Source organism: Equus asinus, chromosome 13 (assembly GCF_041296235.1).
Source record: "Equus asinus isolate D_3611 breed Donkey chromosome 13, EquAss-T2T_v2, whole genome shotgun sequence".
NCBI lineage: Eukaryota > Metazoa > Chordata > Mammalia > Perissodactyla > Equidae > Equus > Equus asinus.
Genome location: NC_091802.1, coordinates 43,750,533 through 43,772,262, shown reverse-complemented (window position 1 = coordinate 43,772,262; position 21,730 = coordinate 43,750,533). Strand labels below are relative to the sequence as shown.

The 21,730-nt window shown below is 52.2% G+C and overlaps 2 protein-coding genes and 2 long non-coding RNA genes across 8 annotated transcripts; 2 read left to right on the top strand and 2 right to left on the bottom strand.

Moving 5' to 3' along the window:
- Positions 1–88: 88 nt before the first annotated feature.
- LOC123275984 (uncharacterized) lies at positions 89–1,402 on the top strand. Its single transcript, XR_006512187.2, has 2 exons — positions 89–181; positions 739–1,402. It is a non-coding gene; the product is annotated as an uncharacterized lncRNA (long non-coding RNA).
- Positions 1,403–7,401: 5,999 nt separating this feature from the next.
- HEXIM1 (HEXIM P-TEFb complex subunit 1) lies at positions 7,402–9,574 on the bottom strand. The gene has a single exon (XM_014849409.3). The coding sequence runs from the start codon at positions 8,865–8,867 to the stop codon at positions 7,785–7,787; it is 1,083 nt and encodes a 360-aa protein (XP_014704895.1). The 5' UTR covers positions 8,868–9,574; the 3' UTR covers positions 7,402–7,784.
- Positions 9,575–9,811: 237 nt separating this feature from the next.
- LOC123275982 (uncharacterized) lies at positions 9,812–14,265 on the top strand. Its single transcript, XR_011493882.1, has 3 exons — positions 9,812–9,948; positions 11,408–11,531; positions 14,130–14,265. It is a non-coding gene; the product is annotated as an uncharacterized lncRNA (long non-coding RNA).
- On the bottom strand, positions 14,060–21,725 carry ACBD4 (acyl-CoA binding domain containing 4). Of its 5 annotated transcripts, XM_044744466.2 has the most exons (13): positions 20,965–21,024; positions 20,471–20,532; positions 20,026–20,104; positions 19,774–19,922; positions 19,534–19,663; positions 19,155–19,275; positions 19,000–19,084; positions 18,610–18,730; positions 18,276–18,362; positions 17,877–17,947; positions 17,711–17,789; positions 16,849–16,988; positions 14,060–14,325 (listed from the first exon to the last, which is right to left on the bottom strand). In XM_044744466.2, exons 5-13 carry the CDS (start codon positions 19,619–19,621, stop codon positions 14,200–14,202), a joined length of 918 nt encoding a protein of 305 aa, XP_044600401.1. In that variant the 5' UTR covers positions 19,622–19,663; positions 19,774–19,922; positions 20,026–20,104; positions 20,471–20,532; positions 20,965–21,024; the 3' UTR covers positions 14,060–14,199. The 5 variants fall into 5 exon arrangements, with proteins under 5 accessions (XP_044600401.1, XP_014704892.1, XP_070339486.1 ...); XM_014849406.3 differs by lacking the exon at positions 20,471–20,532 and having other exon boundaries at positions 14,060–14,322; positions 17,711–17,786; positions 20,026–20,435; positions 20,965–21,725; XM_070483385.1 differs by lacking the exons at positions 20,471–20,532; positions 20,965–21,024 and adding an exon at positions 21,246–21,700 and having other exon boundaries at positions 17,711–17,786; positions 20,026–20,435.
- Between the last annotated feature and the right edge of the window lie 5 nt (positions 21,726–21,730).

Below are 21,730 nucleotides of genomic sequence, written 5' to 3'. Positions count from 1 at the left end.
AGCGCAATTAAAGAGTTCATTGATGGCGTTAATCTTTACAGGGCAGAAAATAGATCCGGCTGAGAGGGGAGGGGCCGTGGGCGCGGAGGGATCCTCGGTCCTAGAGGAAGGCGACGAGAAGATCGGTGGCCGCCGCCGCCATTTTGGGCTGGGAGGAGGCAGCGGAGGGACTCGCTGCGCAGTGAGAGCACCCCATGGGGGGTGGTCCGGGCGCGGGGAGAGGCCGGGCCGAGTGGGCTGCCTGAAGTGGCGGCGCCGGGAGACGGCGGGGAGTGGGACCGGGGGCCGGGGGGGTGAAGGTTGGCGTCTCCCCGGCCGGGCCCGGTCCTCAAACCGTCCCGGCAGCCCCACAGCCTCGCCTCTCACGGAGGGCGGGGTTCTTGGGTAATTACCGCGTGTTTCCCGAGACCCCGGTTAGGGAGAGACCGGGTGAAACGACTCCCCTCTGCCGTCCTCCCCCTGGGGCGCAGATCCTGAGGCCGAGCTCTGCCAAGTTCCTCCCCACCCCCATTCGGCCTGGGCATGGCGTTGAGGCCCGGCATGGCGGCACCCCCACTTCGACGGGCGAGGTGGGGGCGACGTCAGGTCCCAAGGGCTGGCGCCGCGGGGGAGGGCGGAGGTCGCAGCACTGGCCGCGGTCCCGAGGGCGGAGAGCCCGGTGCCCCCGCCATCTCCCCCGTACCCCCAGGCCGTCCCGCGGCCCGGGCTGCGGCAAGCACAGCCTCCTTCCTCCTGTAGCAATCACGAACCCCCCTGGGACCCGCCCGAGAGGGGCACGTGGAGACCGTGACGAGCCCAGTGCTTGGAAATCTCTGAGCGCTCTTGCCCTCAAGATTTCTCCTCTCCAGCCCCCGTTCTCCGAACGACCTGACCTCGCACGTCGCCAGCCACTTTGGGGAACTCCGAAAGTGTGCTGTTCCACTTCTCTTGAAAGTTTACACCAGAGGGGGATGGGTTTTTGCCCTTTACAGGGTTGGGACACAAAATAACTTAGAGTCACCATGGCTCTGGGAATAAAAGTGGAGCGGCGCATTTTGGGTGCTTCAGGAACATCTGTTTGCATTTTGAAATCTGAGCCATAACTTTTTACTAAAACTTTCGGAGAAATGGCTGTCCTCCGAGAGGAGAAAAAGAACTAATTCCAATGTAATCTTTATGAGACGACCAATTCTTTCCGGTTTAAAGAACTTTTCTGCCACAAACTAAACAAAATGGGGGAGTATTTTGCCATTGGTGCATTGTTAGGGAATCTATTTTGAAACTCCAAGGAATAGAAAATCACTTCTGTAGGTCCTAGGTCCTGCCAAAATAGAAATTACAGTTTTGAGCTACTTCATCTATGTGGCGTTTGCGGGGTGGGGGAGACCTGCTTTGAAAAAAATAAACACTCAACCTTATGTTACAGCTGTAGCAGCTTCTTAAAGATTGAAGATTGATGTGAAATTCTTTTCTTGAATTGCCGATTAAACCAGCTGGTTTCCTACTACTTGAAATCTAAATTCAGAGAGATTTATTGCTTAGGGATGTCTTAATTTTTTTCCAAAAAGTCAGTTAAAATTATGCCTAGGTAGGGGCGGGCCCTGTGGCCTAGTGGTTAAGTCCAGGCTTGCTCAGCTTTGGGAGCCAGTTCCCTCGTTCCTGCACCTACACCACTTCTCAGCCATGCTGTGGTGGCAACACACATATAAAACAAAGACTGGCACAGATGTTAGCTCAGGGCTAATCCTCAAGGAAAAAAAAATTATGCCTAGGTAGACTCAAATAGGAGAGTGGGCAGTGAACTTTACATTTGCGGGTGCGCTGTGATGAATCTCATTGCCAGTTACAGATAGTCAGCTCATCCTAAGCCTTTGGCCTTAATAGTAAGAACCTTGAAAGGTTCTTCAGAATTGAAGTCCTGCCCCTCCTATTAAAGTAATTTTGTAAGTTGTAAGAGTGACAGTTCATAGCTTTAACTGTTTTCTCCCTCTGACCCCCCCATCTGTTCTCAGAGAAAGTCTTAGAACTAGATTGCAAAAATATCAAGGTCACCTCCAATTCTTAATCCAAAATTTGAGCCCTTTACTCCTAAGTGAAGCGTTAGTGTACTTGATTCATACCGTACGTTGACTTTTGACCTACGTCATGTTCATTTTACACTGTTCTCCAGATCAAGAGATAATGCAAGTTAGGAAATGCTGACACTAACTTGGTAGGAGTTAAGTTAACTAGTCATAGGAACTGAAAAAGGCTTTAAAGATTATTTTTGTGGTTCTGTGAAGAATTTAATGAAGGAGGATCCCAGACTGATTCATCCTCCATTGTGAAGTAATCTAGTTAAACCTTTGGATGCTCCTAAGTGGAGAATTCTGTACCAGGTGCAGAAATTTGTTACTCATTTATAAAGAAGAAAGCTTATCATCCTTAAGGTTGACCCATAAGTTTTTCCATTCCTTGATAAGAAAAGTTGGGAATAAAATTAATGGTCCCTTGGTTATCTACTGACTGAAACAGAGGACTGGAAGTTAGGAACTCCAAGTTCAATTTCTGTGTGTGCTATCACTGACTTGGTTGGCTTGACTAGAGGCCAAATCCTGAAGATGAGGCCAAACTGGTCGTTTTGCTGCTGAGTCTATCCACCTAATGTTCAGCAGCCCTTCAACTTCCTCCTTAGCTCTTCCCTTTCAGATGAGTTGCTTTGTGGTTTATGACAAATTCTACAAACCCTATATGCCTCAGTTTCCTAATTTAAAAATGGTATCAATGCTGCCTCCCTCATAAATAGCTTGAGGAGTCACTACTCCTTAGTAGCTATGTAAACATTTACTTGCTATAACTTCGTTATTTGGGAACTTCAGAACTTTTGCTTCAAAGGCTATTTGGGAGGCCTGCCTTACCAAAGTGTGGCTTTGGTTGCCCATGGCAGCACAAAGGGTGGCCATCCAAATAGGGTTAACAAGGGTCAGTCTCTTGGGGGTACCAAGCAGTTGTCATTGTGAAGTCCTCGATGTTTTACATTTCCCTGATGGCCATCCCCTGGGGACTAGTGGCTGTGTGTGAGCAGGATTCATTGACGGGTAGGAGTGATTCTTTGCAGCAGTCCTCTTCAAGATGAAGGTGCTTGCTTCTGAACTATTTGATTTCCACACTTAATCAGTTTTTTACTCTCTTGTGTTTAGCTCTCACCATCCTCCTCTGTCCTTTCTCTCTTTTTTTTTTTGAGGAAGATTAGCCCTGAGCTAACATCTGCTGCCAATCCTCCTCTTTTTGCTGAGGAAGACTGGCCCTGAGCTAACATCTGTGCCCATTTTCCTCTACTTTATACATGGGATGCCTGCCACAGCATGGCGTGCCAAGCGGTGTCATGTCCACACCCGGGATCTGAACTGATGAACCCCCAGCCGCTAAAGCTCAACGTGTGAACCTAACCACTGTGCCACCAGGCCAGCCCTGTCCTTTCTAAGTTCAAATGTTTTGCTGTTTTATTAAGTACGCTTTTAGTAATAACTAAGGAGGAAAGTAGAACTAACCTCTTAGACATTCCCTTCCATCCTCCATCTTCTGCGTTTGCCTGAAAGTTGTACTGGAGTTATTCAGGTATACAGAATTATGTGTTTAAAGTAGGCTTCGGAACTTCAGATTAATCTCCTCTGACCCTCTGGAGGCTGGGACAAGTTCTGCTGAGTAGCTTACAAGAGCAGTGATGCTATCATTTTCTCAAATTCTTGTGCTTGGAGCACTCTGAAACTCTCACATTTTCCTTCAGGAATATCCTTTTTGCTCACTGCAGACCCAGGGCTTATTAACGCTTCACACAAAGTCAGTGGATGTGTCAAATAGAATATGAGTTCAGATGAGAGTTTACAATTCCCTTCTGAATTTTTGCTCTTTGAAAAAAATTTTAACTAAATGTAACTGCTCTTGGTGTTGTATTGAGAAAAAGATCACATTGGCTATCAAAACACTTTCCAACAGTTTCGTGTAGCAGCTCAACCATTGGAAAGAATTTTGTTGGTGTGCAAAGGTTTATTAGTAAATTACTACGATAATTCCTGCTCTTGTCCATGTTGTTACATCATTTGTCATAATTGAACCGCCTCTGAGTAAACCCAAGAAGGAGTTTATTCAGGAGGATTTGTGAGAGCTAAATTATTGATCTGTATAAACGCAGCCTCTGTTTTTCCAACAAGAAGTGGAATGAGGTTCTAACCTTTCCAATATTCAAAGACAACTGGCAAAATTGGCCAAAGATTGAATCTTTGCCTCCTAGACTGTATATTTTGTCCCACTTGCAAAGTATGACTATTACCCTTTGGTCAGCAGATCCCACTGTTCAGGGCCTGAATTTGAATTACTTTTCATTTCTAGCATCCAACATTTCTACTTTATGTGCGAAAGAATAGTAAAGTGGAATTTTACTCCAATGATTTTGTCAAATGTGAAAAATAATTAATGTCAAAAAAAACCCAAACCCACAAACTTAAATGTGCTTAGGTATAAGTGCTATCTTAACTCCAGCCAACTTTTCCATCACACTGTGTGGATATTTGTTGCCAGCTGTTCTGGAAAGTGGCCAGGGGGATACCTGTGGTGCCTTACCTAATATGTGACTAAATATAGCCAGCTCTTGATTTTCTGAAGGTGAACTATTCAGATGTGGATTTTGTTTTTTATCTCTGTGGATTTCCTCTTTGGTTTCTCTAACTTTTGAATTCATTAGGGTAAAGTATATTTATTTACATTTCCCCAAGCAAAGGATTTTTATTTTATTCTGGATGAAGTGAAAATTAAAATATTGATCAAGTGGGCAACTGCTCTGGTCTTAAAAAGAACCAATAATAATCATACCAATGGTACCTTACTATTGTATAGCACATTTTCATGCTATCTTGGTTAATCCTTATAGCAGTTATGTAAAGTAGCCACGGCCCCATTTTGCTGACGATGAATGAGGCTCGGAGCATAAGCGATGTGTCCAGGGTTGCATTGCTAGTATATGTTAAAGGTATGACTAGGACTCTAGTTTTTGACTCCTAATCTGGTCTAATTTTTATGATGTTTCCTCTCTTTAGAGATGCCTAGTCTGTTTTTCAGAACTAAACCAGTCTGGAACTGCCTGGCTTTCTGTCCCACAAACTGAAATCTAAAGGGTCTTGTCTCCTGAGGGCCGCTTTATGTTACAGGCTAGCCCAAGAAAAGTTTTCCTTACTCAAAGGAGGATTAAGCTGTCCAGCCAGCTCTCTCAACGTTTGGGAAGTGCTTTGCCCTGGCTGGATTAACCAGGTCCCAGTATGAGAAAGGGAACAAACTGAAATTGCCAGTGTGTAAGCATGGTCTTTGGAGCAGCTCAATTAAAATGTTTGGCAGAGAGGACTTTAGTTAAGGCTAGAGCGGCCTTGAGGATCATTTGTCATTACACACTCCTGTTAATATAGTAATTAAAAGTCTTTTCTCTCTGCTTTGAGAGCAATATGCTAGTCAGGTGTTTCAATGTAGAAAGTGTTGACGTAAAACTGAAATTTCCCACAAACTTCACCATTCTAAGAACATAAATGCAATGTAGTAAGACGCCAGTGCCTTTGAAAGCAAAATTCAGACAGAAAGTTGCATATCTCAGGGTAAATCAAAGTAATTTATGAGAGTTACTAAAAACTAAGTATTTGTATTTTTTAAAGACTGGACCGAATTTTTCTCCTAAAACACACTTTTTTTCTGATGATAAATGCACTTACAGAGTCTTTCTAAGACTAATAGTAGGGGAAACAAGATCGTTATACTTAAATCCATCTTATTAAGAAGAGGTTCTAGAATCAGAGGTTAACACTGCTGCATCCTACAGGACAGTCAGAATGAGGCTTCTGCTCTGCACTGTGAAGCCAGAGGGCAGTGTTGCTGCCTTTCCACTGGGCAGCCGAGTTTCTGGGACTGCTGCATGACGTCATAGCAGAAGGAAAATTAAAAACACGAAGAAAACTATTTCAAAATAGACATTTAATATAATTTTTAGGCCAAAGGAAAAACTGGTTATACATTGTCTCCAGTGGACCATCTGCCAGAATAGAGCCAGCTCAGTCCAGCTTTGAAGGCCCTGAGTCAGTCTTGACCAGCATAATTTCCTTTGATTCATTGATTTGTATATGCTTCTTATGCATCGTAAGATGCATGTCTCTCCTGAAGTTCCCACCACCTCCACTATTTCGTTTAGCTGCAAAAGCAAGCTTCCCAGTGGAAGGGTTTTTTTTCTTTCCTTGCAGGGGTGCTTAACCTTCAAGGAGTCTGACAATCTCATGATTCTCTTGAACCCTCTCCCCAGAAAAATGTACATGTAACACAATTCTATGTGTAATTTCGTGGGGTTCATGGACCCCAAGGCCCCCTATCATTTCTAAGGCCCTCAGTTAAAGACCAGAACCCCTGTACTAGCGATGCCATTGCCCTAGGGAAACACTGACACAGGGCAGGTAAAGATGGGCTGGGTTAATGATGGTGACAGGAGGGAAGAATCTAATTTCTTACTACCTTAATTTTGAGGCAGAAATTAATTCCTAGGGGCCTCCCTGCATTTTCAAGAGCAGAACTTCTCAAGAACCTAAGCAGCTATCAGTGCAGGAGACTGAAAATAGCGGCTGTACAGGGTTCCCACTCAGCCCCTAAGGACTTAAATTAGCTCCGTAACCAGAAGCTTTACATTTGGTTTGCAGTGAGGGGCATTTCTAATTTTAGTTTGACCCTCATGGAAAGGTGGACAGCTCCTATTCCTTTTTTTGGTATAGGGAGCCCCTAAGTATTGGACAATTAGGGTAAGTCCTTGGAATGCCCCAAACAGCCATTTCCTCTATAAATCCAATATTCCCTACCTCTCAACATCATAAAGAGCTGCCCAGGTTTATCTAACCATTGCTTGCACTAAGCAAGAGGTTTACCAAGAGCCTCTTCCAGGCATCAAGGAACTCATTCCAGCCTTATTGGGGGAGGAGGGGGTGGTCACTAAAAACCTACTTGTAAGAATGAAATGAAGCTGTAAATTGTCTAACCTAACAAACTTCCAAGTTAGGTTTACATTTTTGTTAAGCTTTGAAAGGCTATTGAAAAGCAGAATTAAATTTTAAGCTTCTGATTGTAGCCACTTTCTACTCCCCAAACACCCAAAGCTGGTTTATTTCTCCAGCATCAAGAAAGAAAACCAAGGCACTAGAAAGCAAGCACACTTAAGTACTGCAGATAATGAAACTTTATATTTTGCCTGAACTGTATATTTTTGCACACTGAAACCCATTCAAGGGAAAACTCGGGCAAATTGAAAATTTTCCCATTAAAAATTCTTTTTGCAAACTGACAATAATTCCCTTACCCCCCAAGTGCAATCTCATAAAATTAAATCAGTACTATTTTGAATTAGCTCTAGAAATCACACAAACTATGTTACATTTACAAATATTAAATTTATTATAACTAGAATGAATTTAATGGTTCTCAAATTTGGCCACCTTATTGATCCGTTTAAGGAGGGGGTTTTTAACAGAAAAATGCATTATAACTTGGTCAAATTACTTACACATTAAAAAAAAAGACCTTCTAAAAAGGAAAACAAAAGCAACCCTTGAGTTTCACATAATTGAAGAACAGGAGAAAGCACAGCAAGCTACATCATAGCTAAATTTACCAAACCAACCAAAGCCGGAGGGATTTTCTCTGCTGATTATGTGTCATAAAAAGGTCCATTGTCTTATATACACATGTATATAATGTTACATTCCATCACTGTAAAAAGTCCCCTTTACCCCCTCCCCCCAAAAAGTTTCAGTCTAGTCTCCAAACTTGGACAGCGGCGCTCGCTCCTGCTGCCGGTGCAGTTCGTTCTCCGTCAGCAGCTGGAGGTTCTCGGCGCGCAGCCGGTCCAGCTCCAGCTCCAGCTCCCGCACTCGCGCGTCGTCGCCGCCTAGCCGCTTGCTTTCCAGCCGCAGCCGGTTATTCTCGTCCTCCATGCGTGAGAGGCACTTCTCCAGCTCCAGGTACTCCTTGATGAGCTCCTGCTTGCTCATGTTCTGCAGGCTCTCCGCGTGGTATCGCTCGTATGTCTCCGAGAAGTCCCGCTGCAGAAACTCGCTGCCGTCTCCTCCCATCCCGTCGCTGCCCCCATCCTCTTCCCCCGCTTCTTCCATAAAGTCCTCATCGCTGGTGTCGTCGGATTTGGCGGCGGCTCGCTTGGGGTACAGACCGGTTTTGAGATCCGGCTCCTCCTGGTCGTGATCATCCATAAGGAACTGCGTGGTGTTATAGGGCGCGACCGGCTGGCCCTTGGCGAACATCTCGGCTCGAATCCTCGAAGCTCGCAGGCTCTGTTTCTCGTCGAACTTTTTCTTCTCCTCCCAAGTCAACTTGTAGTACGGTTTCCAATGCCGCTTCTTCTTGGAGGGACGTCTCCTATGTTTTTTCTTGCCCAGCTGTCTCTGCTGCTGTCCCCACGCCTCCTCGCCCCCTGCGGCAGGAGCCCCCAACTTGTTAGCCTCAGAGTCAGGACATGGCTGGGCGAGCGGCTCGGCCCCGGGTCTCGGTTCCCCTCCTGCCACCGGCGGGGGGGCGCCGCCAGCGGACAAGTCGTCTCCATTATGACTCTTCTCGCCCGCTTCCACCAGGCAGCCAGATTCTGGACACATCTGGGTCTGCAGGGGAGGCGGCTGGGGCTCCAGGCTCCCTTCCCCCTCTAGCCCCGGACGGCCATCCGACTTGGGGGACGCTCTCGATTGCCACCTACTGTCCTCCTTGGGCACCCGCTCCTCCGCGCCTGGGGGGCGATCGGGGTTCCGCTCTTCATGGACAGCAGCAGCACCTGTACAGTTGCTAGTTTGAGGCTGGTGCTGATATTCCGACAAAAGTGGTTCGGCCATGGCTAAGAGAGTCCTCTTCTAGAAGTTTGAAAAATTTTGGCTGTAGGTCCTTAAAAAAAGAGGTTTTTCTTTTGTTTTAAAAAATGTCCAACCGAGTCTTCTTCGGTCTGTAATTCCTGCAGTGACGCCTTCAGCCAGTCCTTCTGTCAGCAAACTCCAATTGCAACTTGGGGAGCTCAAGTCAGTAAAGGGTTAAGCGCCCACAGCGCAGCCAGCTAGCGGGTCCAAAGGGGTGCAGCAGCAGGAACAGTACGTAATGTGGAGAGGGGGTGGGCCTCAAGCGTCCCCGCAGAGCGCCCCCACGATCGAGGAGTTGGTGGGCAAGGAGATAAGGTTGCGTCCAACGGGTTAAACCCAGCCCCGAAGGAGTTAAAACTACCCGATGACGCTGCCTCCGAGGGGCCGGATCCACAAAGGGTTAAATCCCCTGCCGCAGAGCCCACAAGGGGTTAAAGTCCCAGAGCCACCTCCTCCCACTTCCACGGGTGTCGCTCCAACCCGAGCTCCCAGTTCCCTAGGCCCGGCCGGAGCCTTAGCCGAGGACAGACAAACTCATCTCCCCTTTGGCTCGATGCTCTGTTCAGCTCAGTTCTCCTCCGCCTCCTCCTCTTTTCCTCCCTCCCTCCTCCCCCTTCCGACAGCGCCTCTTCCGCCTCCTCCCCCGACTTCCCCTCCCAACCTGCCTCTCCACCTGCCAACTTCCAACTGCTGCCTCCCAGCCTTCTGCGCCCCTTTTATATAGAAGCTTGTCGGCCCCGCCCACGCGCATGCGTAACAGAGTCCCCATCGCAGGAAGCTGGGAGTCGTAGTTCTCATCGCTCAGGCCCGCCGTCCTTGCGCGCCGTGCGACGTAGCCAATCCCAAAACGCGTAGGGGGCGTCTTCCAGGCCGCCTCCTTCCATCGCTTATCCCTCGCTGGAGAAACGTGAGCGACCATTGGTTAAGAGGCACGCGTCTCCCCGCGGAAGGAAGACCAATCGCAGAGAAGATGGGGCGGATTCTGGACCATACCATTCTGCTTCAGGAATACGAGAAGATTCCATGGCCTATGAGGGCCCACAGAGAATATTTTTATGAAAAGGTGCGTTTTAAAGGCTATTATCGTATTGTGTCCTCAGCGGAAGGGTTCTGAAGGTCATAAACATTTGTTAACTAAAGCAAAAATGGTTTATTCCTAAAAAGTAGTCCCTAAAGTGTAAAAGAGGATTAAATCCTATAAAGAGAGATATTGGCCCACGGCTAATAACTCTCGATTCGTAATATTACAGGAATGTCTTCAAGGTATGTGGTTAGCGCCTGGAACTGACATTTGCGGAAGGAAATTGTGAACACATTTTTTAAAAAACGAAAAGCGCATGAAGAAGTAAACAAATGAAGAATAAAAAGTGCCGCCTTAAAGGGACAGTGTGACCGCGTTAGCACAGTAGCCTCGGACTAGGCCTCGGAAGATGAGAAGGCAGGTTCGAGTCCCGGGTGACGTCCACTCTCAGACTGGCTTCAGGACCCTTGGGCGAAAAGTGACCGAATCCCAGCCCCAGCCTAGACTTTCAGGGCCACCGCCGCCCCAGGGACCAGTGCAAAATGGTGGGCCGTGAGACTCTCCCCTGGGCTGGGATCCGGGAAACGCGGGATGTGCGCCCGCGGGGAGGCCTCTGCCTCCTGGGCCTCAGCTTCTGCCGAAGAAAATGGCCTCCTGGGGCCGAATTGGTCTCTTCACTTCCGAGGTGACCGGGAATATTTTCTGAGCCCAGACAGGAGTCGGGGCAGGCTGACGAGCCTCTTTGTTGGGGAGGGGTTCGAAATTAATAACAGGTTTAAAAAATCAACCCTGGCTAGGCGAGAGAGAAGGGGGTATCATCCACAGAGGCTCTTTCTCATCACAGGGCGCTGAGCAACATGGAGAAGGAGGCATAGCCACAAGGAGGAGGCCTTGCCCAGAAATGGGGGCAGGGGATTCTGGCCCAGGAGAGTGTGTGTGTGTGTGTGTGTGTGTGTGTGTGCGCGCGCGCGCGCGCGCGCAGGGGGGTAGGAGCACATACTATCCTTGAGAAAATTCTCCAGATTACAAACTCTTGCCCAGAGGACAGGGCCCAGGAGTAGCCTAAACCCTCTACTCTAATCACTTAGGCCTAAAATCTCGGAGTAATCCCAGTTTCTTTCTCTTGCCACACACCCAGTGACCCGTTTGGGTTCTTCCTTCACAGTAATGTGTTACATTCCAAGCACTCTCCACTGTATAATGTTCTTTTACACACAGAACCATTTGACCCCCCGCTACAGCCCAGTGAGTTAGGGTTGGAATTATTGTCTCCATTTTAAAGATAAGAAATCTCTAAGACTCGGAGAAGTTAAGTGACTTGTCCAAAGTCATGGGACAACTAAGTGACAATTCCAGCAGGAGCAAAGGTCTTTGTGACCCCTGTGCCATTTTACTTTTTCTCCTAAACACAAAATTCCCTTTTTTCTCAAGAACTCTGGATTTAGTTCCTGTTCATTCCTAACAGCACCAGCCTAACTCAGGCCCTTATTTCTTCCTTTAGCAAACACTTGTTAGGAGAGCACAATGATAAATAAAACGTCATCCTTGCTGCTCATGGACTGTGTGGAGAGCATCAAACCACAGCGAGCCAAAATGGCAAGTGCAGAAAATCCCGGTAGGAGCTGGTGAGCCAAGCTGCTTAGGCATTGTGGACAGGTTTCATGGGGGAGGGGACTTTTTCGCTGTCTCTGAAGGATGAAGAGTTTTCGGGCAACCGTGGCATGAAGAAGGGCATTCTGTGAAAAGCAAGCATCGCCTCCAAAGAAAGGACTTGTCTGGGAACTCAGGAGTGGTTCAGTGGGGAGGTAGTGACCGGCATGCCCAAAGGGAGAGGCAAGCAAGAGTGCCTCTGGGGCAGTCCAGGTGTTTTGAAATTGACCATCCCAGCCTGTTTTCCCTCGGCTTCCAAGAACTCAGGTCTATCTGAAAAGCTTGCCCTCCTCCATCAGTCATGCAGGAGGCTCTCTGGGAGCAAGAGTTGCCCCTCACACTGGGAGCTCCCTGGGGAAAGGGGTTTTTGCGGCGAATTTCACTAGGAGTCAGAGACCTCCAAATTGTTACATTTTCAGACTCAAGAGGACTCCTGGGTACCCTCAATCAGGAGATTTGGAAGGTCCAGCTGAGCCCAGCCTCAGTTTGCTGGACAGGGCTCAGCTGTATGGGCTCATTTGTCATATTGGGGCAGGGGTGGGATTCTAGGTGGTGTCATATGTTGTGGAATTCTGGAATTCTATCAAACGAGGCCCAGCACCTTGATATTGGCTGAGTTTTAACCCTTTGGCAGGCACTTTACAGTCCTGGTCATTTAAACTCCAGGACTCCCTTATGGTGAAGAGATCATCCTTATTTCACAAACAAGGCAACCCAGGCTCAGAGCAGTTAAGAATCTTGCCAAGTCACACAGCTAGTGTGTGCAAGTGGCGGAGCTGGCTTCTGTCCCACGACTGCATCCCCAGCACCAATTTGGTCCCTCCCACTGCCCTGCTGTTGTCCACCCTTAACACGGGAGTTTATATTGAGCCTCTCTGCGTATAACCCTGGGCTAGACGGCGGAGCAGGAGGGCCTGTATGTTTGTTCTGAGGGATGCCCTCCTCGCCTTGAGAAAAGGACTGACAGAGTGACGGTGGCTTCCAGTGGGACGAATGATGGCCAAGCCTGAGGCAGTGGTCAAGGCCAGGGGCTGACAGAGGGAACTCATGAGTTTAAGGGTCTCCAAGGAGGGACCTTCAGAACTGCCTCTTCCTCACCCAGGGGCAGGAAGGGCCTGGGGCCCAGGTGGTGACAGCTGCAGAGGCCTCAAGGCTGCTGCAGCCCTCCGCGGGTGGGGACCCTGGCAAGGGCCTCTGCCACGCCAACGCTGGGAGGCGCTGAGTGGCGGGTTCCCCACCGAATACGGGCCAGGGCTAGAGCCTGGGCGGCCCAGGGGGCGATGACCGGACTGTCATTGACCAGAGAGAGGCCAAGGCCGCCAGGCAGTGAGGGAAGTAAGTTCGGAGCCCGAGCAGCCTGCAGCAGGCGGCGGCACCGGGGATCTGTGCCCACGCGGGCGCTCGCCGCCCCGGACCGGGGCTCCCCCGCAGGGTCTCGCCCCCACTCCTCAGGGTGGGGCGCGGCGAGCCTCCCGCCGCGTCTTGGCCATCCAGAAAGTTCCCTGGGAAAGCCGGAGGGCGGAGGTCACGGGGAGGGGCCCCAGGAGCGAGCAGCAGAGGAGGGGGAAGCGGGCCATGGGCACTCCTGAGGCCGCGGTCTCGGGACCCCGACCCTAGGCCCAGCGCGCGGGGCAGGGAGCAGCGGCCCTCTCTCCGGGGACGAGGGAACCCAGGCCCCGGCTCCGCCCAGCTCCCCTCCTCCCCGCCACCCCCGGCTCGCCGGACCCCCGACGGGTCTGGGGGCGGGGCCGTGCCCTTGGCCCCTCCCCCGGGCGCCGCGCCCCGCCCCGCCCCGCCCCTCCGGCGGACCCCGGCTGTCCCTCCGGGTCCGCGTTTCCTCCAGCCCCTGTGTCCCTTCGCTGCCCAGGGAGGACGGAAAGTCTTCCTCCCGTAGGAACGCCGCCCGTTGGCCTCTCGGGGCCGTCCGCAGGGACCCTGGGGGAGGGGCAGGGAAGGGACTTGGACCTCGCGCGCCCCGGAACCGGCTTCCCGCCTCACTCCGTGGGGATCCAGTTGGCAGAAGATTAAGATTTTATTTTATTTCGTGAAACATTCATTTGTAAGGGAATCTTCGGTGAAGGCATCCTGAGTGTGTAGGGGAGGGCGGCTGGAGAGGGAGGCCGGCAAAACGGACCTCACTCCCCTCCCCCGGGGCCTGCTCTCCCCGCCTTCCCCCAACTCGGCCGGGCCTCCTGGCCTCCCTCCCGCAGCCTCCCAGCCAATCATTCTTCCAGGCCCGGGCCCAAGTCCCAACTTGCCCAAGAGCTGAGCGTCCATGGGGAGAGGCTGGGGTGGGAGAAGAGTCAGGTGACCCAAAGGGTGGGGAGGGCAGAGGCTGAGACCCAGCAGCCCCGCCCCCGAGTCACCAACCAACTCAGACTTGGGGCCGTGCACCACCAATGCAACCTCCCAAGGAAGCCTGGGGTGCTTGAGGGGAAGGGAGGAAGCGTCCAAGAGAAGCTGCAGGGAAGGGTGGGGTCTTTTCCGGCCCCTGCATTAGGGGAGGGGTGCCAAGGCAAACACCGATTGGCGAGGAGGGCGCGCGTTAATGCTGTTCTTCTCCTAAACCCTAGGAAGGCTCAGGGTACAGCAGGACAGGGGCTCATAGCCTCCTCAACTGGCTGCAGAGACTCCGCCATTGAGTCACCTCTTCTTGGTCCGAAAGTGTCGGAAGAGCCACTGGACAATGAAGGGCCACAGGAGGAAGAAGAGCAGCATGGGACCCGAGAGCCTGAGGGGCCAAGGCCGGGCACTGGGCTGGGGCCTCTGCTGCCAAGAGGGAGCGAGTCAGGGGCAGCCCAGGCCAGCACAGACTGGGCCCTCCTTAGTAACCTGCTTCCGGAACTCGGGGGGTGGGGGGCAGCTTCCGCCTCCCGCAGATTGTGAGGACTGGGGCAGAGAAGACCCTGCCCCCAAATCTGCACCACTAGAAGGGAAGGGATCCTGGGGCTCCTTGTGTCCCTGAGGATTGAGCTCCAACTGCCTCCCACATCCTCCTCCCAGGGCAATCCCAGGTGCCAAGAAGGCTGGAGGGGCTGTCTAGTGGACAGACTGGCTTATAGGCTGTCTCCTCTGGGCCACAAAGCAATGACCCTGTTGGTATGGTTGGAAGACCCCATATTGTAAATGATGGGCCACATATTTCAAATGAGGACCTTCCGTGCTCAGATTTTAGTTTCTAAATATCATTTTCTGTTAAAAGGAGCCAGGGCACCTTGGAGAAGTGATTGATTCCAGGTGTGGAGAAGGGAAGGTAGAGGTGAATGTGGGACATCTTGTACCAGAAAGCAAGGAAGCTTTTAAAGATTAATGAGGTCATGTTATGAGAACATAGGACCCAGCTTGAAAGGGTGTCCACTGACCCAAGTTGTGACAATCTGAGCATCAAAAAGAATGATGGTTGCAGTTGATTGAAATACTGAATCTTTACAATCCATGAGTCCATAATGATACTCAAAAAAAGAGAAAGTTGGAAATTTGTCACTATCGAGGTGATTGTTAAGTCAACTCCTTGCTTTAAAAATAGATAAAGAAAAAGAATTAAGCATTTGTTCTGTCTTTCCATAAGGCACTGTATTTCAGGGAGATCCTAGATGATCAGGGAAACTGGACAGAAAAATGACAGCTAATAAATGTTAAAGGAATAATAGAATTTAAAGTTACCTTTTTTTTTTTTTTTTTGCAACCACCAAATAAATTATTGATCCAGGCATGGATTATCTATCAACTGTTAGAAAAAACCATCTGGCAAATGGGGTTGATGGAGAACTGGACATTCCCTGGCTGCGAGAGGAAAACGTGACTTTCCAATGGGGGCATCAGACTGTTACTCCTTCATCCATGCTAGTGGTCCACATTAGAATCATTAATGGTGGGACCTCCAGATATGTGTCCCCTAATGTGAAGAACATCACCTCTGATGTAATCTGGTCATGTAAACTAGCCATGAGGGTGTAATCAGAGAAACCCAAAAAGCGGAACATTTTACACGACCACTGGCCAGTCTCACCAGCAAGTCAGTAGCGAGGAAAAGGGACTAGTCTAGACTAAAAGACTCTTAAAGGACAGAGGGACCAGATGCAGCAGGTGCTCCTGGACTGGGCAGACAGCGGCTGGAAAAGGCAATTTCGGGACAACTGGGGAGAATCGATTTTGGATTGGATATTTGATGATATGAAGGAATTATTGTGTGATAAAATGTTGTGGTTTGGGCTAGGTAGTAGAATGTTCTTATTTTTAGTGATGCAAACCCAAGTGTTTCAGGGTAGAAATCTAAAATTTTCAGCATATAAAATTAGTAAAAGGTAAACAAAATAAATAAAGCCCTGGGGGGTGGGTGTTGAAAGGCTAGCCACCGTGGAGCTGAGGAAATTCCTGCCACCCTGGCTGACACCCGCTGTGCAGGGGAGATCGGGGATCCCCACATCCAGCACTCAGCCCTCTCCTGCCCCCACCACCCCAAGCTTCTCAAGAGCAGACCCACCCAGAGTTAATGGTGGCCAGCTTTGGAGGGAGAAAGACCTGGGGCCACTCTCAGCTCTATTACTTACTGTTAATAATAATAAAAACAACAATGAACCCCATTCGAGAAGGCTTTCCTGTGTGTTGGCACTGGGCAAGCACCTACATGAACTGTCCCATCTAATTCTCACTGCAGCTCTGTGAGACTCTTCCAGGCTGTGTGCCCCTAGGTAAATTACTCAACCTCTCAGAGCCTTAGTTTCCTCATCTGTAAAAGGGAAATGAAAAGAACTATTTCATTGGGTTCTTGTGTAGGTTAAATGAGATAATCCAAGTAACGTTTGGCACACAGCTGGGGCTCCAGAAGCGGCAGCTGTTATGTATTTTGCAGAAGCAGAGGTGTAAGCGGGGAGCAGATCTAGGAGTCAAGGAGGGGGGATGCAAGCGCTGAATTGTTTAGGGGCAAGCCCTAAATCTGAGAACAGAAGTCCTGACGGACAGGGCAACAGGGACCCCCCAGCCTCAGTGCAAAGAGCACACACATCCTGGCCCTTCCAAACTGCTGGAATTAGTCCTCAAGCTCAGTCTCTCTTGAGGCAGAGGGAGTTTACAGCAGGAAAGGAGGGCCCTTCCCTCTCTCCTTTCCAGGATGGAAGCGCCTCAGACCCTTGACCTCTCTGCTTGCAACCTGAGCGACACCATCCTCGAGAAGGCAGAGATGTGGGCAGGTAGAGAGTTAGGGACAAAGACAGAAGTGGCTGGATGAGGAGCCCAGAATAGAGACCCTCAGAGTTCTGCCCCCGTCTTGCCCCGGGCCTCAGCGGGGCTTACCTGCTTGCGGGGACCAGACACGCTCTCCAGGCTCTGCAGTCTCCCTTGGACATCCCGCATGCTCTCCTGCAGGGCCCGAACTGTCCCCACCAGCCATGCGTCCAATTCCTGGGGCCCCAGCAGGTTGCCATCCAACCCGTCTGCAGACAACAGATACACAGGGAAGGGGACTCAGGAGGCGATTCAGCTAGGGACAGGGTGGTGGCAGGCTGGGGCAGGTCCAGGGAAGAGTAAGAGGACAGCATAGTCCCAATACCAAGTGTGACTCTTGTAAACTCCACCCATGGGGCTGAGTCACAGGGCTGCCAGGGGTTTGAATCCCAGCACTGCCACTTAGCTGTGTGACTCTGGGCAAGTCAGTCACTTCTCTGAACTCTCATTTTGTCATCTGAAAACTAGGGGAAGATGTCATCTCCCTCACAGGGCTGCTTGCTCAGAGGAATAAAGGAGAGAATATCTATGAAAGTGCCCCTTATGGGACATGGCACAGTGGAAGTTCTAGAAAGGGATAGGAGAGAACTCGTTGTTCTTTGAGAGTCCCAAATGGGAGGCCCGGAGAAAGGATGACTCCCAAGGCCATGCACCTGTAGGTGAGAGAGTTGGGCTAGGGTTCCCACCCCAGCTGCCCCTCCTCAGTGCTAGCCAAGGGTACAGACTCCTGGTGGCCCTCAGGGAGAGGAGGCCAGGAAGGGACTTTGCTCATCCAGGCTGGTGTCTGGCAACCCTTCCTGGGCACAGGCTGCTCTCTCCAGTGCCCAGTGGTGGACTTTCACCTCTGCCCCAAGTGGGCAGCCAGCGGAAGGCTTGGGGCACCAGAAAGACAGGGAAGGCAGAAGGGGGTGAGAGTCTGGCAGGGGCTCACCTTTCTCTGGGGGGGGCACAGGGCTGTTTCTGCTGTCAGGCTCTCCTCCAAGGGCGCCCCTCTGCTCTGCCCAAACCTGCTGAAACAAGCCACAAGGTCCAAGGGGGGCTGTTGGAGCAGCCAGGGCTCAGGGAGGCAGGAAGGGTGGAATGGGGGGGGGTCTCACCAGCTCAGGCTCCAGCTGTTCCAGGGAATCAGAGAAAACCTCGGAATCCAGGTCCCTGGGTGGCTGGGACTCTGGGGAGGAGGTAGGTAGGGTTAGTGACAAGAGGGAGGCTATGGAAGGAAGGGAGGGGTGTGCAACTAGGCAGAGGCACCTATTCAGGGGACACTAGAGATATTTCCACAGGAAGCAGATGGGTCCCAGAAGTTAGGCCCTAGAAGCCTAGGAGTCCCAGAAGCTTCCCTGTGGCCTTTGGGAGCAGAGGAGGTCTCAGTGTCTGTGGGCATGAGGTGTGATGGGCACAGCATGGCATCCAGCCTTCTTCCCGCTACCCCGCCTGGAGGAACCCCCAACCCTGGCTGCCTGGGTTTGGCCCTCTGCCCGTCCTGCTCAGACACTGACCTGGGCCTGGGGGTGCTGGTTCCTTGGGGAGGCAGGGAGGCGCTAGGGCAGCCCCAGCGTCTCCATTCAGTACCTGCTCTTTCCAGCCTGCGGAGACATGGCACGCAGATGTGGGGTGGGAAGAAACTGGCAACCCCTAGTGAGATCAGGCCCCTGTTCCCCATTAGCTAGGACTCTGCCTGAGACCTACCCCTCAGGGGCCATGGTTGGGGGACTTACAGAGACATCACCTGGAGCCCTCTGCCCCCAGGCCCCCTCCCACTGATCAGCCCCCTCAGCTTGGACCTAAAACAGTTTAGCAATTGCAGAGGAGCTCCCAACCTGGGGGCCTGACCTGTGACCCTTCTCAGGAAGGTTTCCGGGGGCCTCGGCATGTCAGGGATCACCTGGTACAGGGGCTCGAAGTAACCAAACATGTCCTCTGCCACCTCACCCAGAGGCACTGTGTCGATCACCTGTAGGGGAGGGGGTCTATTGAGGAGCAGCTGGCCCCTCCCACCACTGCCCTCCTATCCTCCTTGAGCTGGGCCCCCTCCACCCTGTTCCTGCCTTCATACCCCTCCACCTTGTACCCAGTCAGGGTTGGGGGGACAGCATGACGGTGGTAATTCCCACGGAGATGTCAGCTTGCAGGAAACATAATGGGGGTCAGCACAGGAAGAGTGGGGGCAGGCCACCTGGCTGGGAGTTTGGGGACAGAGAGGAGCCCACAGCCTCTCCCTACCTTCTGTGCCACCAGCTTCATCTCAGTGATGTAGGCGGACATGGCCTCCTCTCTGCTCATCTTGCCCAGGCTGTTCCAGGCGTCCCTGGGGGACAGAGGGCTGTGAGAATCTGGTTGACAGCTGAGGCATGTTTGCCCGGCCGGTGGGAGCTCACCACTTGTATCGTCCAATGGGGTCCCAGAACCCAGGCCGGGGGACCAGGCAAGGCCCCATGGTAGCCTGCTTGTAGTAGCTGTAGAATCGTAGCATCTCTTCGTAGGAGGGGCGGTAAGAGCCTGGGCAAAGGATTAAGAAGTGGAGGGCAGAGCATCAACCCCAGCTCCAAGAGGATGGAGGTGGGGGGAGGACCACCCTTGCAGAGGGCAGAGTTGTTGAGGGGTCCACCCGAGGCAGCTGGACAGGGGCAGGAGGCAGAGGGGACTCCCAGGGAAGCCCAGGCAGGGACTTGTCTGCAAACACTTCAGAGATCAGCACCTCCTGGGAAGCAGACCTCAGTGTCTTGACCCCCAAAACCCGAGCCCCTGTGCCCTCACCATTCTTAGGCAGGTTCTGAATGACGCTGACTGCGGCTTGGAACTGTTTCTGGCAGTCCGGTTCTGGGCTTTCATTCTCGGTACCCATACTCAGCTGCACAGATCCCTGGGGTCCTACTTTTGAGCGATTCTGCAAGAACAAGTCTCTGTGTGAGCAGGCCTCCAGCTCACACCTCCGTAAGCCACTGATCCATTTTCTAGAGGGGCAAACTAAGCTCTTTAGAGGCCTGAGTGAGATACCTCGGGAAGTCAGGTCAGAAACTGCGGCTGAGGAGACTCCTTCCTACCCCAGTGTGGCTGAGCCAGGGTGGATGAAGAGGACCTCGGCGGGTGGGTGGAGTGGCAGGTGGCAAGGGTCCCAGTCCCACTTAGATGCACCTCTCCAACTCCTAGACAGGGGAACGGGCAAGCCGAGAAGTCAGGGCGGGGCGAACAGTCTCCCAGCCTGGCACCCCGCACCCTGGCCCGGCCGCCCGGCCCCCTGGCACTCACCCCTCGGAGTCCTCTCCTGGGACACCTGAGTCCTCTTTCGCCACTAGCCGGAGGCTTCCGACTGACCTCCGGGCCCAATCTGGCCGGGATGGGGACGCGGAGCGGAGGGGAAAATTTAAGCCAATGAGAGAGCCCGTTTCAGATTCAGTTTATATGTCTCAACCACTCAGAGCGGCCCTTTCAAGATTATGCAAATAGTTTAGCTGTGCGATTCCCAGTTGGGAGGGGCGATTCCGTGGGTCGACTCCCCAACCCCGGACCGCCAGGAGCGGGCGGAGGCGCCCCCTGGTGGACGTAGTGAAAAGACGCGTAGTCCTCGCGCCCCCTGGTGGAAACCCGCGTCTATCAGCTGAACCCGGGTCCCACTGATCCGAGCGCCTCAAGGCAGTTCTTCAGACACTTACCAGGCTCTGGGATTAAAAAAAAAAGAAAAAGGGAGTCATACCTGGGGTTAAGAGCTCTGGAGGAAGTGCATTGGAGCTGAGTTTTGGGACACTTAAGTGTAAGCTAGGAGAAGAATGAGGAAGGTAATTACTGGAGGAAGGAATCGCAGAATCAAAAGTTCAGAGGCGAAGACTTGACCCTCAGCAAGAATGTCCAGAGAGGGGTGGGGACCCAAACCAGTATGCGAAATCTCTGGGTTGGGATATCTGAGAATGGGATAGAGCCTGGGGCAAGTAGGTGGCAAACCTAGGTCCTGAAAAACTAAGCTTTGAGATGCCACGCTCTTGGCTGCCGCCGAGTGGCGGTGTGCACCCAGCTCTCCGCCCCCGACCCAGGCACTTGCTGTGAACAACGCAGACGGGGTGCGGGGGTGGGGGGCACATGCAAACGTTAGTCTCCCGTTCATCCCACCCTTCACGCACAAATACGCAGGTGGTTTCATATATAGTACATGAACACATGACACGCTCATCAGAACCCGCACTCGACGCTCACCCACTGGTTGATGTCATGGACATCTACGAAGCGTGCAGCGGCCTTCCTGGGACGGACGACTGGGCGCCTGCTGGGGTGCCAACCCGTCCAAGCCTCGAACCCCAGAATCGGGGTTCTGCTGGGGACTCTATACTTAGCACCACCCCATCCTCTCCAGACCAGTCAGCTTCAAGACTTCTACCACTGAGGGGACGGCAACTGGCCGGGCGCGGAGAGGGTTAATCATATGACGTCACAGCCAGAGCCTTCCTACCTTCCTATCCCCCTACCCGCTCCCCTACCTCTGCAGTTCGGGCTGCCCTGCTGCCCCGCTCAGCTCCCGGGGTTCGTTCGGTTTTCCAGGCCCGAAGACCCTTGGCCTAGCACGAGCCGCCCCGCAGACCCAGTCCCCTGTCTGGCTCCCTTCCGAGGCCTTCCAGAGGCACGGGGAAGGGGAGGGTGGAGAGGGGTCCTGCGTCCGCACTGAGTCAGGGTCCAGGAAAAGAAGAGGGTGACTGTGCCAGAGGGCAGCCCTCGTCCCCTCCGGTGCCCCCATCCTTCCGCCTCATGGGGGCTGCGGACATCGATGGGCTGGGATCCGAGGATCGCTCGGAGAAGGGGGAGGCGGACTCCTGAGAAGAGGACGAATGCCGAGACTCGGGGTCGGGGGTCGGCCGGCCCCCTCCCCACGCCTCAGGGAGGGCACAGGTCCCGGCCTGGGGTCACCGGCCTCCTCCCCTCCACGGCTCTCGCACTCGCGGCGCTGTTCTCGGCCCCGCCCCTCCTT